Here is an 18,148-nt window from a genome sequence, read left to right as displayed (position 1 = left end):
TCATTTATGTATTAAGGATACATTTTGATAGTCTATGTTCTGTAATGATACTATTTTAGTATTATGAGTATGATGATGTGAATTTTATGTATATGGAATATGAGGGTTGTTTCAATTCAATTCAATTCAATTTTTATTTGAGTTTAAAATAGTTCTTATCTTAAAAGCTTTAATTAAATAACCAAGAACTATGGTGGTTGGTGTTTCTTTGAATGATTTTGAGGTTGAGACTATAAGCTCTACTCTGATGAGATTTAAGAGCTTTGAGAGTTTTGTATTGAATGTCTGTGAGGATTTGAGTGGTTATATATCCTTTGAAGTAAGGAATGTATTTATAACTTGCAGTTCGTTGTATTACTGAAGTTATATTCATCAAAGTGGTTAGGTGTTCAATTGTGATTTTCATAACAAGTTTTGGTGATCTTCACCTTGTAATTGCAAAGAAAAAGGATTTCTCATTAGACCTCATGGTCTAACCCTCATTTTGTGTTTTAAAAATATGCATTGCAGGTCCGGCTATGTCTAAGGATAAGGGGAAGAGAAAAATTTATTCTTTTCCTATTGTGCTTAACTGCTCTATGAAGATCAACATATTATCTGATGAATTTTTGGAATACTTGTTGTTTATACAAGTGATGTTCAAGAATATTATTTTGGATTTTTTGAGTTGTAAATTATGTAATATAGTTTCTTATACTGATTGGGACCGAAGTTGTGTTATTATATTTCTTAAGATATGAAATACATGTTTATATGCAAAGGTGGAAAGTAGGGTGTTACAGAGTTGGTATTAGAGCCTGATTTTAAGGGATTTAGGTATTCAAGCATGATGCCTAGACTTAAATTATATTATTTGCATATTAAGGGTCCCGAACATAGATAGAACCATTGGGGATAAATATGATGGGTTAAGAGGACAATATGTAAGGTAAATTCGAATTACAAGTGGCCAATATAATTATGAATTGCAGGTACATATATGTATTAGACACCTTATTATATTTGGGAATGTGATTATTAATATTGAAAATCTGTAGATGGCTAGTCGTTTTAGAAGGTCTGAAAGGATCGCCCTCCCTAACCTATATGATAGAGAAAATTCCCCTGATAATGCTTCAACAAGTGTGTCTGAAGGTCGAGGCAGTGGAAGAGGTCGGGGTAGAGGCCGTGGAAGGAGTCAGGGAAGAGGAAGGCAAAGTCAGTATGAGATTCATCCAGACTAGGGTGAGTCTATTTCTAGAAATATTAATCAAGAACCTATGCCACACCCAGAGTATGTGACACGAGATGTATTAGCGGATGAGATGAGCAAACCAAGAGAAACTATGACATCTATTATGGGGATATCAGCCCGAGTTGAAACTGAAAGAGTGGAGGTAAATCCCCAAATTCAAGCTACAAGCAGCAAAGGAGGTGATATAAAGATGTTATTGACCTGTAAACCCCCAACATTTTCTGGAAAAAGAGATCTGGTTAAAGCAATGTGCTTGTTGAAGGAGATTGAATCTATGTTTACCAGCAATTGTCCAGAAGAATATAAGGTTAGATTTGTTGTCTCGATGTAAAAATCTAATGCTTTATATTGGTGGAATGTAGAATCATTGGCCAAACCGGATATTTTGCAAACCATGCTTTGGTCAGAATTTGTAAATAAATTTAAAGAACAATTTTGTCCAAAAGCTGCAGATAGACAAATGAGGAAGACTTTTTGAAGTTAGAATAGGGCAATCGGACCGTACAGGAATATACATAGAGATTCATTGAACATTCCCGATTTGTAGAGCACTAATTTCTTCTGAAGCTAGAAAGGATGAGAGGTATATCTGTAATAACTGGGATTTAAGGCAACAATCATTGAGGTAATCTATATGTGATTATTATGTGATAATGTGCATATTTATTTATAAGGTTGATTATATGCATGGGTAAATTGCATAAATTGTATATATATGCGACTGTGTCACTGTGCATACATGAGAATTGTTAAAATATATGTGTATGCATATTCTTGGTTAAGGAGTAGAAGGAGGAGGGGTATTATAATATTAAACCTCCACCGCCTTGTGAATTTTATACTAATAAACTTCACACCGCCTTTGAAAAAATATATAAAGAAGATAAGATCAATCTTTTCTTATGGGATATCTTTATGAAAAAGAAAAGCGTGTGTGTGGCGGTGAAGGTGTGTTCTTGAGAGAAAACCAGCGTAAAAGTGATTTGAAGTTTCTGTGTTGATTATTTGAAGCGTTGATGTGTAAACTATCCTCAAATCTGTGCATAAGGTGAGGTTTATTATTAAAATCCTTATATATTGAAATTTGAAATATATGAACTTCGATAGATGATTTTATGAAGAAAGGTAAACTGCTTTAGCAGTTGATTTGAACTTTATGAATCTGGGTTTAGAAAACTGTTTTGAAATATAAAGAAGATTTTGCTTCTTTTAAAACAGTTGAAGATGATATCCTATTTTTAAGGATAAAAGGGTTTTGAGTTTGGAAAAAATATATTAAAGAGCTGTTTGTTCTTGAGTTCCAAAGTTTGAAATAAAAAGGTTTTAAAATTGTTATATTGGCTAAAACTATGGAGGTCGGTCCATCTTGATTGGAAATAATTCGTAGATTTTGATGAGGAAATAAGGGTGGCATATCAAGGAAAGATGTTCCATGGGATAAGGAGAGGTGTACCTTTAGATATAAGGGTGGCATATGAAGGAGAGGTGTACCTTTGGACATAAGGGTGACATTTGTATGTGTGATCGTTATTATAGCTCTTACTATTATGTCTCTTAAGATTGCAATAGTTTTGAGTTCTTATTTCTTTGTGATTTGAAGATTCAAAAATGTTGCTCTTTTTGGAAATAATAGTAATGATGTTATTGAGAAGGGGAAAATTTGGTTTATGGCCAGAGGTTTTGGATAACCATGCTTTTGACTTAGTGTAAAAATTATGAGGAACCAGAGAGGTTCTGGTCGTTCCTTGAAAGGAACTAGAGGAGCTCTGGTTATTCCTCAAGTAGAACTAGAGGGGCTCTGGTTAATCTCTTTTATGATAAATCCTTATTTATAAAACTTTTACCTGGACCAGAGGCTCTGTATGTATTGTATAGAGCCTCTGTGTCATAAAGATTGTATTTTAAAATTGTTCATAAGACTTCTTGCTCTTATTTAAACTTAGAAAATTATGTATACAAAATGACTATGGCAAAGAAAACAAACTAGAGAGGCTCTGGTTGTTCTTTACAACTTAATCAGAGGAGCTGTGGTTGGCTTTTGTAGATAAACCAGAGGCTCTGGTTAGTAGGACCAGAGGCTCTAGACATGCGAATGATTTTAAATTATACTCTCTCTCTCTCTTTCTCTCTCTCTCTCTCTCTATATATATATATATATATTTATATACTCGAGAAATATTTACATTTTTCCTATGTACTTGACTTTGTAATTATATGAATATTAACTTGAAGAGGACCTCTGGTTGATATAACCAGAAGCTCTGGTCAAAGGAATCAGAGGGGCTCTGGCCCTGCTGTATGATGAATAAAATCTTTCAAAGTCAAAAATCTGGTCTTACAACCAGAGGGATGCTGGTTGTTGTAAATTATGAGTTATATTCTATTTATATGAAAAGTTGATTTTAAATAATGTTTTGGTGATCTTCACCCTGCAACTACAAGGTAAAAGGGATCTCACTAGACCTTCAGGTTTAACCCTCATTTTGTCTTTCAAATATGTATTGTAGAAACAACTGAGTACCATGATAGTAAAGGGAAAGGGAAAATGTAATTTGTTTCCCTATGTGCATAACTATGTGAAGATCAGCCTGTGGATGTGTTTAATTTTGAAGTTATATGTTATGTACTACAAGAACCTGTATTTTGGAATTTTTGGATTGTGTATTTTGTATTTTAGATTCTTGTGCTAAGGGACCTAAGTGGTGTAATATATGTAATTCTCTAATTGAATTATGTGTTATATGCAATGTGAGATGTGGGGTGTTACAGAAGTCGTATCAGAGCCTGAGTTTAATGGATTTAGATATTCAAAGCATGATGCCTAGACTTAAACTATTTCATTGCTTATTAAGGGTCCTGGACATAGTTAGCACCATTGGACATAAATATGATACGTTAAGGGATCAATGTGTAAGGTACATTCGAATTACATCTGGCTAATGTAATTATGAATCTACAAGTACATAACTGAACTTGGACACTTTATTATATTTTGGAATGTGAATACGTGATTATTAACATTAAAATTTGCAGATGACTAGCCGGTCATGAAGGTCTGAAAGGATCGCCCTCCCCAATCCTAATGATGCAGAGGATTCCCCAATTGCTCCAATTAATATATCAGAGGGTAGAGGCAGAGGTGGAAATAGAGGTAGAGGCAGAGGAAGAGGGCAAGCCAGAGGCAGAACTAGTCAATCTGAGACTCATGCTGATCATGGAGAATATAACTATGAGAATGTTAATCAAGAACAGATACCCCAGCCAGAGTATGTAACTAGAGATATGTTAGCTAAGGAAATCGGAAAGTTAAAAGAAACATTGACATCCATCATAGGGATACCTCCCAGAATTGAAACTGAAAGAGTTGAGATTTCATTGACATCCTCTGTTCCAGTTATAAACAACAAAGAAGGAGATTTCAAAATGTTTCTCTCTTGCAAACCTCCAACCTTTTCTGGAGAACGAGATATAGTTAAAGCCATGTGTTGGATCAAGAAAATAGAGTATGTATTCAACACTATCAGATGCACAGAGGCAGATAAAGTCAGATTTGCTGTATCTGTATTAAAGTCTAACGCACTGTTCTGGTGGGAAGTCGAATCATTGGCCAGAACATATATTCTACAAACGTTATCATGGGAAGAATTTGTAAACAGATTTGATGAGCAGTTTTGTCCAAAGGTAGCTGTAAGACAGATGGAAGAAGACTTCTTGAAACTGGAACAAGGTATAGGAACTGTTCAGGAATATACAAAGAAGTTCATTGAATATTCTCGATTTTTCGAGCATTATATCTTATCGGAATCAAGAAAAATAGAAAGATATATTTGGGGTTTAAAACCGTCTATTCAGGAAATTGTAATTGCCATGAATTTTGCTACGTTTTCTTTGACAGTGGATGCAACAGAGGTTACTGAAAGAAATACGAGTAGACAGGAGGAAGGAAAAGTCACTGAAAAGAGAAAATGGGAAGGACCTTCAACAGGTTACCGAGGACCAAATTATGTGAAATATGGTAACAGACCTGTTCAGAAATTTAATTGAAAAGCCTGTCCCCGGTGTAAGAAAATGTTATCAGTGTGGTGAGGCAGGTCCCTTGTCAAGGAACTGTCCAATTACTAAAAGATGTTTCAATTGCAATTCACCAGATCATCTTCGACCTAATTGCCCACAATTAAAGATTTCATAGTTGACTATGAGAAGTAATACCTCAAATGCCCGTGGAAGACCAAATATAAGTAGAGGAGGGCAAGGAGGGGTGTGGGGTCGATCATTTCAGATGACTAAAAACGAGGCCGAGACTACACCATATGTAGTAACAGGTACATTTCTCGTAAAATCTCTATATGCTAAAGTGCTATTTGATTCAGGTGCAAACTTTTCATTTATATCACCATCATTTGCCAAATGTGCATGCATGAATTCTGTGCCACTTGACGATAAATTAGTAATTGACACTGCTAATAGTCAAGAATCTGTTGCTTATGTATTCAATAACTGTGCCATTGTTATTAAGGGGTGTGAGTTACTGATTCGACTGTTCACAATGCCAATGAAAGAATTTGATGTAGTAGTGGGAATAGATTGGTTGGCAAAAAATCAGGCCAATATTGTCTGCAATAGAAAAATGATCAGAATTATCTTACCAGACAGAGGGTCAGTTTTTATTTATGGTGACCGTCAGAATCATCATACCAGCCTTTTATCTGTATTAAAAGCCCAAAAGTGTATTCAGAAAAAGTGTCAGGGGTATTTGGCTTATGCTATTGATGCAAAGAAAGAAAAAGGGAAGAAAAAATTGATTCCAATTGTTAGTGAATATCCAGAAGTCTTTCCAGAAGACTTATTAGGCTTACCACTAGACAGAGCTATTAAATTTGGGATTGATCTTATACCTGGGCAGCACCAGTAGCTAAAGCGCTATATCGATTAGCTCTAATAGAACTAAAAGAATTAGTTACTCAGTTAAAAGATCTGCTTGACAAGGGATTCGTTAGACCCAACACTTCACCATGAGGAACACCAGTCTTTTTGTTAAAAAAAAGATGGATCTATGCAGATGTGTATAGACTACTGAGAGTTGAACAAATTGACGATCAAAAATGAATATCCTTTACCAAGGATCGATGAATTGTTTGATCAACAGGTGGGAGCTAGTTATTTCTCAAAGATTGATTTAAAATCAGGATACCATCAGCTCAATGTCAGAGAAGATGACATTGCCAAAACCACTTTCCGAACCAGGTACGGACATCATGAATTTTTAGTTATGTCATTCGGTTTAACTAATGCACCTGCAGCCTTTATGGATCTAATGAATTGGGTATGTAAAGAATATATCGATAAATTCGTTATTGTATTTATTGATGATATTCTCATATACTCTAAAACTGAAGAAGAACACGCAAAACATCTCCGTTTGACACTCGAACTTCTAAAAAGGGAAAAGTTGTATGCAAAGTTGTCCAAGTGTGAATTCTGGTTAAGAGAAGTTCAATTCATAGGTTATGTTATATCAGAAGCAGAGGTAAAGTGGATCCAGTGAAAATAGAGGCAGTCGAGAAATGAGATGCACCAAGAACCCCTTCCGAAGTACGAAGCTTTTTGGGATTGGCAGGTTACTACCGTAAATTTATTCAAGATTTTTCTAAAATAACTGTGCCATTGACCAAATTGACTTGGAAAAATATCAAGTTTTAGTGGGAAGAAGAACACCAAAATGTCTTCCAATTATTGAAAGATCATATTTGCAGTTCCCAGTATTGTCTTTACCAGATGGGTCAGAAGACTTTGTGGTTTATAGTGATACTTCAAATACCCTGGAATCGAATGATGAAGAAATTTTATGCTTTCAAGGACGAATTTGGGTGCCATGCTATGAGAATATTCGGGAAACTATTTTGAATGAAAGCCATAAGTCCTTCTATTCTATTCATCCGGGTACCAATAAGATGTATAAAGATCTAAAACCTTTCTATTGGTGGCCCGAATTAAAAAAAGACATAGCAAGGTATGTGGAACAGTGCATAACATGCTTACAAGTTAAGATCGAACATCAGAGACCCTATGGAAATCTTCAATCTTTGGGAAGAAATTACCCCGAACTCCAAAAGTATATGATGCAATCTGGGTAATTGCGGATCGTTTATCTAAATCTGCACATTTTTTACCAATAAGAGAAGGTTATTCTTTAGAAAGGTTGGCTTAGATGTATATCAAGGAAATTGTAGCTAGACACGGTGTCCCACTATCCATTATTTCTGACATAGATACTTGTTCTACTTCAAAGTTCTGGGAAACTTTGCAAAAGGCTCTAGGGTATCAAATTCGATTAAGCACGACATATCATCCACAAACAGACGGGCAAAGTGAGAGAACCATCCAGACTCTCGAAGATATGTTAAGAACTTATGTTATTGACTTTGGGGGATCATGGGAGGATCATTTGCCATTAATAGAGTTTGCCTATAATAATAGCTATCACTCCAGCATCCAAGTGGTACCATATGAGGTTTTGGGCCATTAAAAATTTGCAAATGGGTTGGGCTAGTGGCATATCAGTTAGAACTACCAGAAGAGCTCAACTTAATTCACAACACCTTCCATGTGTCAAATTTGCGAAAATGTTTAGCTGATCCAAGTCTAGCAGTACCGTTTCCAGAAGTTAAACTATACAATAAACTGAACTTTGTGGAAACACCAGAAACTGTAACTGACTGAAAAATCAGAGTATTGTGGAACAAAGAAATTTGTTTGATAAAAGTAAAGTGGCGTGTTGATCCCAGATCTCTCAATAACACGAATATTCAAGTTATGAATAACCTAAATATATCGTGTGGATGGAAAATAGTGAAGAACACACAAGAATATTCAAGAATAAGTTTTGGTGTCAAATGATTCACTATTATTCAAATGATTGGTTGGAAAGTGTAAACGATTACAAGAATGATAAAACCTATTTATACTAGTAATCTAATTATGGATATTGCTTATCTATGGAAGATATATTGCAAATATCTTTATGAAAGAAAGAAATCTAGAATTATGAAAACTAAATAAAGCAAAGTAAGGTAATGAGAATCCAGTTGTCGATTTGCCATCTCCAGCTGTCTTCTTGATGACAAGTTCAACCATGAGTCATGTGGTCTTCTTGATCGAGTACCTCTGAACTGTTGTGGAAGACTCCAAGTGTTGGTAACCAGAGGGGTTATGGAGATGCGTAGTTCATCGCACCTATGGACCTTCATCGCATCTCTGGTTGTATTGGGTACTTAGACTTTTTGCTTGAGAGTCTTCCATCGACCTTCTGCTCTTTCATACTTGTATGTTTTTCATTACTTTTAAAAATGTGAGTGATGGGGTCTAACAATCTCCCTTTAAGTAATGAAAAAAAACAATGACTAGTCTATGAACAAATGAAAGATTAATGAAAGACAGAGGCTAATCTAGAAAAACATCCTTTTGCCAAAAAAATTCATTTGACTAAAGAGTTGGATGATTTCTTAGAAACAATGAATGAAATGAAATTACAAGAAAGAAATATTTTAAGCATGGTCTCCTCTAGATATTTTCAAAAATTGCATCATCAGTCCTCTGAATCGAATGATTGTGGAGATACCATGAATGAGTTCCTGTCCTTCCTTCATCGGCACATGCGGTCTGCCTAGTCTCTCTCGAATAACTCCCTGAAACCATTCAAGTGTATTGGTTGAATACTTGAAGGCCTTAGTTAGTCTAAAGAACTTTTTAGCTCCATACTCGTTCTTAAAAACCAAGCTGAGTTCTGGTTGAGTTAAGACCGATGCAGATCGCTTCTCCTGTAAGCCTTGGAAATCTTCATCTGGAGGTGTGCAGGAGAGTCTTTCAATACCTAGTTTAAGAGAGATTTGGAAGTCGCTCTTTACTCTGAACTTAACCAAGGTTTCCATCGTCTATACTATCGCTCTGTTGGACATCCCGTACCTTATCCCTTGGTCCTATCGCTGAGCTGTATGACCATAAATATCGATCAAGTCCCATGGATTGAGATTGATTAGATCATTGTCATTGAAGACGTTGATCATCCCATGTGTGCATTCCATGGTATACTAGATGTATTTGATAGCTCGGTTTGCGAAGGTTGTCATCTTGATGTCTAGGACAGTCTTGATTCCATCGTTTGAGAAGACGAATTATGATGGAGAGGTCATCTGTCTCACGAATCTGTGACGAAGCAGGTCCATCGACTCAGGAGATAAGTTGGGAGGGTTGAGGACCAGCTGCTCATCGCAGTCATGGAAGAGAAATTCTAACTTGCTTGAAGATAAGCGTATGTGTTCTATTTTGTATTGTAGATGTAGTGCATGAGGAGAGCACTCAACTATTTATACCCATTACATTAAATGCAATTTAGAAGGGTTATAACACGCGTCATGCTTTTAGAGAAAAGCTTGTCCTTTGCAACAGTGAATAGTACTATTGTCTATTTATGAGCAGACATCCTTTCCTGATGTTGGTGGGCACTAGAGTCGACTAGTCGGCTCCGTGCAGTACTATACTCTTGAAAAGGTATGGGTTTTTCCTTTGTGTATGGAAGGACAAGAGAAAAACAATTGTGCATGGCAAGCATCATTTGATCACTGAATGCTGGAATAACGTTGGAGGTCTCTTCAGCATTCACTGAGGCTTGTGTAGTCTTCACACATATGTTGACCAGGTTGTAATCACTGCATACCGCTTCAGATCACGAACGCGTCAGTCACTAATCTTCAGTTTCAGTCTTCGACATTCACTGAAGTTTCTTGGGTGTGAGTTTTGTCTTCTTGAAGTATCGTTATCGTTGTAGGATTACAATACATGTTTCAGTTATCACTGAACAGACTTGGTGATGATCGCTGGAACTGAAAAGACAGAAACATAATACTTCGAAAGGTAAAAGGGATCATTATCAAATCAATGAGAGAGAGGATCAACATGCATATTGCCATGGCGTCTTGGTAATTTTGAACTCTGTACCTTGGACTACCGGTATGTGATAAGGGTAGTATTATTGACTTTTTGATTTTTTTCCCATCTATGTCACCATRATTTATGGCATCCATCAACCCAGAAAATAAWTCTATTCGTAATTGATCTTGATTATTACGAATCCACCRAAATCTTCCTTCTTCAATCRTCATATAAKCATCGATAATGTATTGTTGAAGAAGCCTACCTGCACGAAGAAGAGTATGGCCCTTGTTTGATCGTTGTTGCAAATGAAAACAATAGTATTGTCGCATTGTTACAAATTGTCTCTTTGAAGAAGATTCGTCCATGTTTTGGAGTAATATATTTTGCTTGAACCCATCTTCACCGTAAGGATGTATTAACGGGTATGTCATCGACATAAAAGACGGATGGAGATCAGTAATCCATTGAAGTCCAGTTGTGCGATGTTCAACAATAACATGAAGCTTGTTTCGCTCAGGTCACCAACAATCAAGCCTGCGACTTCATTAGCACTGGGTAGATTGTATTGTCTGCCATCCGTTGTGCGACTGTTTATGATCCGTAATCGTAAAACAATATTCGGTTCACACATATATCTGTCTCTTGCCACGCGAAATGAATGTACTAACACGATTTGTTCTTTTAACATTGTAGATACATCCTGTGTAATTTGAAGATCAAGGACATCAACTCCAAATTGCCTTCTCATTGCTTCAATTCTACGGATCAAGAAACGCAAGAACAGCGATGAAATTTACAAAATATTCGAACTTTTATTTATGAAGGTTGTATATTACAGAGGAAGGTAGAAGAAGTGTAAGATTAAGCGTACATAAAATTGAAATCTAAGCATCTATAAATACAAGGAAAAAGTCGGTTTGTGGGGTTGACCACTATCTAACTAGTGGCTAAGAATAAGCCACAAAAAAGTTTGTGGGACCTTCCACTATCAATACTTATCTATAACTGGGACCCACGTGCAAATAATAATTGCTCTATGACATCATCCATGACATCTCAATTAATAATTGTTCGTTGATATCATCCATGACATCAGCTTCTAGAAGACAGTTAATGTTGTCGTTGAGCTTTAAGCATCGAACGGATCCTATGAATCTTGCATAAGATCATCTTCGTCTTCAGACATTCTTGATGATTCTGATCCTTCATCTGTTTTACCGGTAACTATTCTGGATAGTTGTGAAGAACCAGTGTCTTCTTCTTGCTTSAGTAAAGCCATTATCTGGGTTAAATCTTCTTTAGAAAWTTTTGAAGTAAATTCTTTGAATAACTCCTTGATATCTGGCTTTGGMGGTTTTGGGGGTTCAAGATCAATTAACCCTCTGGTAGAAAATACTGAATTTTCGAAAAAATTGAATTTAATCCACCATTTGATTAAAATTGTTCTCCCTAGATAAGGGATGGGTTTAAACTCTTCACCAAGTTTTGATAAATTAYGTYRAGAAATAATTGCTTCCCAACGAACAATCCAAGGAACTTGATAAAGGATGGTAAACCAAATGGATGGATTTATCAAAGATATATTAATCTTTGCAAAATCTTCATAAATTCTTCTAACTTTGTCTGGTAGACAAATAGGATATAATCCCCATTGAGTATACCAGGTTATAAACCAATTTGGTAATTCAGGTTTCCCAAAAGAATTGGAAAACTGAATCCACCAAGAGAACTTTCTTTGCCTGTTCTCGTAATAAAACGCATGTTCCCAGACATTAATATAGTCAAAATAATTAAATTTCAAAGTGACATTTTTATGCCTCAGTTGTCTGGTTTAAACAAATCACCAGTCCACTGGTCAGGTCTAATTACCCTGTGAATTAATGCTTTGCTATAAGCAACATCACCTCCAGACCGTTCAGTAGAATCAAATTCAACGAAAATGGTGGCTACAAGAATATCTTGAAAATACTGATAATCCTTAGGATATACAAAGGAATCAGCATTATTTTTGAAATAAAAGCCACAACCTCATTAGGATGAAGATGAGTATATTTGTTCTCAATGGGTATTACCCATTTTGTTGATATTAGAATATAAGGGAAAACATGTTCCCTTGGATGTGCTGCTTCCATAGCTAACTTATAAGCATCATCCCTGAGTCTCTCCTCTTAAGGAATATCCTTGATTAGTTCCTGCTTGGCTGTATTAGCATCCATAATTGATGCCGTTTTAAACGAAGATTTTATCTTCTTTGATATACTTTTGCCTTTATCAGATGTATTAAACCTTTTCGACATTTTTGCCCTATAAACATTCACGAGTAAGGAAATCAGGTAGATGGTTAGATTCCCCTTTAATATACTCAATTTCAAAGTCAAATACAGACATAATTGCTTGCCAGCGAGCAAATATTTGCTTAGAGGCAAGGTTTTTAACATCTTTAAGTAGAATTTCTTTAGCAGATTTACAATCTACTCTAATAAGGAATTTCTGATTAATTAAATCAGATTCAAACTTTTGTACTGTTAGCACAATACTAAGAATTTCTTTTTTAACTGTCGAGTAATTTACTCGAGGACTTCTCCATAATCTTGAGGTATAACGAACTAATTGTTCTTTGTCTTTTAGACGTTGCTTTAGTATACCACCATACCCAATGTTAGATGCATTTGTTTCTACTATCTTGAATGCATTAGGATTGGTTAAAGCTAAGCAAGGAATTTCCTTGATTATTCGTTTAATGTGTTGAACTGCAAGAGTATGTTCTTGAGTCCAAGCAGGTGGATTTTTCCTTAATCTATCGTATAAAGGTTTAACTATATAAGCTAGATCTTTACAGATTCTGAAATATAATTCAGACATCCTAAAACCTTTGTAATTGATTTTTATCTTTAATTTCATCAGGAAATTTTTCTCCAAAAACAATTGCTCTATCAATTGGAATGATAGATCCATTAGCAATATTATGTCCAAGAAATCGACAATTTATTTGAAAAAGTTTTATTTTTCTGGCAGATACTACTAATCCTGCTTTTTTAACAACATTTATAAAAAAATTTAAATGTTTAAAATGTTGTTCTATAGTTTTACTATAGACTAGAACATCATCAATATACACAATTATAAATTGTGTATAGGGGCTGAAAATATCATTCATAATCCTCTGGTATTCAGAGGGAGCATTTTTTAACCCAAACGACATTACATTCCATTCGTTGTGACCAAATGGAATGGTAAATGCTGTTTTGTATCTATCAGGTTCATCAATTTGTATTTGCCAATATCCTGATTTCATGTCAAATTTTGACATTATGTTGGCCGAATTTAATCGATTAAGTAAATCCTTTTTATTAGGAATATGATATCTTATCCATCTTAATACCTTATTTAAAGGTTTATAATTGATTACCAACCTAGGGACACCCCTCTCTTATTCAGCTTGATTATATACATAAAAAGCTGGACAACTCCAGGGACTAAAGGATGGTCTTATTAACCCCTTATTAAGGAGATCTTGAATTTCTTTTTTACATAATTCCAGATATTCTGGACTCATTGCCATAGGCCTGGCCTTTGTAGGAATTTGTGATGCCTTAAAGTCAGGTTCATATGGCAGAGAAACAATATGATTTTTTCGTTCCCAAAATGCATTGGGGATATCTACACATATATCAGTTTCAATTTCTTTCTGTAAAATGGTTATTTTATCTTGAAGCTTTGGGTTTTTTAAAGCTTCCTCTACGTTTTGAAATTGAATTTCTTCTGTCAAGGAATTGAGAAATAATTCTTTTGTTAATAAATGATTTTTAATAATATCAATTTCATGATATTGTGGAATTGTAATAAACTCAAAGAAAACTTCAGTTCCAGAAAGATTACTGAGAATCCCTTTTTTATCAATTCTTTGAATTGGATAAAGCATATGTAAAAATGGATTACCCAGTATTACTTTTGTGAGAAAGGTTTTTAACCATAATGAAAGGAATTTGAAAACAAATACCTTTATTGCAGATAACAGCATCTGATAATTTGTATTTCACTTGTAAATTTGTATTATCTGCAGTATTTAAACTTTCTTTTGTTTTTGAAAAATATTTCTATGGTACAATTCCTTCATTGCTACAATTAAGATTAGCACCAGAATCTATCAAAGCAATGGTGTCTAATGTAAATTCTTTGTTTACAATCAAGTTAATTTTTATATACCATTTATGAGTAATTACTTTATCCAATAAATTTACAATATTGCTTTTAGCAATGGATAATGGTGGAAAGTCTTCCTTAGAAAAGGAAGAAACTTCTTCCTTCGTAAAGGAAGGTTCGTCAAATTCTACCTTCATATTAGAAAGGGAAGAAGTAATTTCTTTTAGAGCATTTTGTTGCTCTATTATTATCATACGAATTTTTAAATCCTTAATTTCATTTTTTAAATTATTAACCTCAKATTTTAAATCTGCAATTGTAACTTCTTGAATAGAAGGTTGAGAAATTGGATTATTAACCCTATTCATGATTTCTTTTAAATCATAAGTTTGAAAACTTTTTCAGGAGTATTTGAATTTTGATTTTGAAGTTGTTTTAAATATTCCATAAGAAATTTTTCTTTTTCTTCTTTATCAGTGATTTTATCAATAATTTCGAAAATAAAATTTTCTTGTTGAGTTAAAACACATAACCCATTCATTTGACAAAGAGCTTTGTATTGGGTACAATTACCATCAAATTCATCTTCTTCAGAAGAAGCATTATTAGTTTCTGTGGAAGTAAAATCATTTTCATCATTAATGACAGAAACAAACATTTCTTCATACTATGAATCAGAACCAGATATTACTGCGTTTAAAAGTGATATTTTGAGACCTTCATCTATGTTAAGATTATTAATCTTTTTCTGGGTAACACTTATTAGCATAATGACCCGGTTTTTTACATTTCCAACATACTGGAACTTTCTTTTCTTTTTTAAATTTTTTTTTAGATTTAGATTTTGAAAAACTTTTTTCCTTTTTAGGGGTTTTAAAATATTCTTTTGAAAATCTTTTATTTTTAGATTTATAAGATTTTTGAAAATTTGGCTTTTCAAAACCTATTTGTTCACAAAAATCTCCTAAGGCCTTTTTGCCTGAATTTTTTTTTTTTTAATTTGTTTTTGCAATTTAATATCATTACACAAAGTAATTCCTTCTTTAACCACTTCAGAGGCTAAATCTCCATAGGTTAAAGAATCATAAGGAATTTTTCCATTATTATTATTTTTCAAACAATTTTTAATTATTTCTGCAAAGAAATAAGGAAGTCCAGAAAGAAATTTTTCTTTCCATAATTCTTGATGTCCATCATTTCTTTGATAAATTTTTGAGAAAAATGTATCTTTATACCATTTAAAATGGGATAAAGTTGGACATCTCAAATTAATTATTGTTCTTGAATTTTATCAGCATACATATTATGTTTTCCTGTAAAATGAACAATAATTGTATACAACAGTGTATTAACTGTATCAGGTATAGTTTCCGATGAATTCGGATCCTGTTTGACAGCATGAAGTATAGCATACTTGGCTTCAGGCGTCATATAATTATCCCACCAGCCTTTAAGTTGTCCGGTGAAACCGTTAATTAACATATCAGTAATAACTGTATCTTTATTATCATTGACTGCATATGCAGTTACAGCCATAAGCATATGATGCACTAATTTATGGATTTGATATTCAGTAAATCCATCAAAATTTCATTCATAAAGGGAATTTCCATCAAACTGTTGACTAGAAGGAAATTCTTCTTCATGTAAGAGGTCAACAGGATATGGTGTAGGATAATAAGGCTGATTAGTCTTAAATTGTATTTTCCTATTGTTGGAAATACGATTTATTTCCAGAGGCATATTATTCTCATCTATTGTTAGATTTTCTAACTGAGTTATTAACTCATCTGTAGTTGGTTCTTCAAAAGTATTTTCAGAATTATTTTTTTGGATAATACCGTTTGATATAGGAGTTAAACCTTTTTCTGTTTTAAGGGTTTGTAGTTTTTCATAAATTTTATTTATGACATCTGAATTAGAATATAAAAATTGAGGTTTTAGTTTTGAAAAAATAAACTTTCCTTCAGATGTATGCATTTTAAAAGGTACAAATTGATTTACTGACGAACTAACAGGAATATGTACTTTTCCCTGTTGTTCAATTCTATTTAACTGTTCTCCAATAGATTGGAGTGACAAATTAGTATAATTGTTTTGTTCAATAACAGCTTGAACACCCTCTGAATTAGATGTAATACTTGATGTAGGGGGTTTTCGAAAAGGAGAAGCTATAACTTCTTCGTTATCTTTTTTAATAACTAAATTCATATCACGTTAGTCGCGTTTCTATACCTGACGGTAATTCCCAAGAGAGGTTCGAAAACGGTAGGAGTAAAACTCGTTCACTGTGAGTGAGAGTTTAATTTATGAGTGAAATTGTTAGAGCCTTGAGGAGAAATTCTTCTCAATCATCATCTTCTTCCTCTAGTTCTAACAAGAACAAAGAGTTAATAATAAATGAAAACTTAGATTATGATCTAAGTAATTGGAAATTGCCAAAATCTATGAATAATGAGATTTATAAATCTAATTTCTCATTTAAAACAGATTATATCGTTAAAACAGTTGAAGAAGCTGTACCTATTTCTCAAGGGTATAGTACTTTTCAGTTATTATCTGATAAGCTAATTCAGCAACATAAGCAAAAATATAAGTTTTTGCATCTTGGTATGATTCAAGTTGCTTCGAAACCAGCAACCAGATTAGGTTTAAATAGCTCTACACTTTTATGTCTTAGAGACAAAAGACATTGTAAATTCCATGATTCTTTGATAGGCATCATAGAATCAAGTCTTTGCGATGGACCGATTTATTTTTCATGTTTTCCAAATCTTACTTTATCATTAAATGATCCACACCTGTTACATGTTTTATCATTAGATATTAAATCTGATGGTTATGATATGTTACCAGGATCAGAAAATGTTATTCTAATTTACAGAATTCATTATAAAGTAATGAATATTGTTGTTCCCAATATTAGGCAAATTCCTAATTTGCAAAATAAAGGTGAAACAACTTTATTTATTACTAATATTGCTAAAAGCAATAAGATTATTCCAAAAACTATTTCTTGGAATGAAGTTAAACTTCTTGAACAATGGATTTTAGAAAAGGCTAATGAGCCAAAGAAGCTAGAAAATAAAAAATTGGAAGAGATTATTGAACATCCAGATGGTGATGCTGAATTAAGATTTTCAAAAGATAGAATTATCAGGTTAAAAGATAATTCTTTTTCTCCAAGATTTTCTACATCATCAATACCTTCTAGTTCTTATGAGAAAGCTTCTGTTATAGGAACAGATTTTACTCCTGATGAAGTTTGTCATCCTATTTATAAAGTCGAAACACCTAAATCCTCAAAGGATCCTCAATCTCCTACTGCCTCTGATATGGGATATGTAGAAGATCAGGGAATTTTTGTATTAACAGTTAAAAATGATTTTCCTTTTGAAGGAAAAACTAAAGAAGAGTTTTATTCTAAAGAAAAAGATTTGTTAAGAAAATGGTGGGAAATATCTTACACGAAAGAATCTAAAATTGATTGGCATAATAAATTCCATGCTTTTATAAAAGCTATGGGAAAGGATTATGATCCAAAAGAAATGCATTTTTTCGATTTTCTTAAAAGATCTTATAAGATCAGAGGATATCAATATCACGATATTACTGATCAGAATTATATTATGGGTTTAGAAAGTGCATATAAAACACATGTCACAAAAAAAGGGAGTCATATTAGGGGTGGGCATCCACCTGATATGAATTTAGTTATTAAAAAAGATAACGAAGAAGTTATAGCTTCTCCTTTTCGAAAACCCCCTACATCAAGTATTACATCTAATTCAGAGGGTGTTCAAGCTGTTATTGAACAAAACAATTATACTAATTTGTCAC

General features: G+C 33.6%; 1 protein-coding gene across 1 annotated transcript; it reads left to right on the top strand.

Moving 5' to 3' along the window:
• Positions 1-1,037: 1,037 nt before the first annotated feature.
• Positions 1,038-5,278, top strand: LOC112523718. The gene is made up of 3 exons (XM_025133400.1): positions 1,038-1,197; positions 1,351-1,541; positions 4,487-5,278. Exons 1-3 carry the CDS (start codon positions 1,038-1,040, stop codon positions 5,276-5,278), a joined length of 1,143 nt encoding a protein of 380 aa, XP_024989168.1.
• The last annotated feature ends 12,870 nt before the right edge of the window (positions 5,279-18,148 follow it).

This window comes from Cynara cardunculus (genome assembly GCF_001531365.2).
Source record: "Cynara cardunculus var. scolymus isolate 2C chromosome LG 12, CcrdV1, whole genome shotgun sequence".
Taxonomy (NCBI): Eukaryota; Viridiplantae; Streptophyta; class Magnoliopsida; order Asterales; family Asteraceae; genus Cynara; species Cynara cardunculus.
Note: the sequence above shows the minus strand (reverse complement) of the source record. Positions and strands in the feature narration are given on the sequence as shown.

Bases quoted from the DNA above. Each gene is read 5' to 3' on its own strand.
- LOC112523718 (XM_025133400.1), top strand. From the start codon at position 1,038: ATGGCTAGTCGTTTTAGAAGGTCTGAAAGGATCGCCCTCCCTAACCTA. The intron at 1,198-1,350 runs GTCAGTATGAGA...TGGGGATATCAG, and splicing joins TCAGGGAAGAGGAAGGCAAA to CCCGAGTTGAAACTGAAAGA. The intron at 1,542-4,486 runs GTTAGATTTGTT...AATCAAGAACAG, and splicing joins ATTGTCCAGAAGAATATAAG to ATACCCCAGCCAGAGTATGT.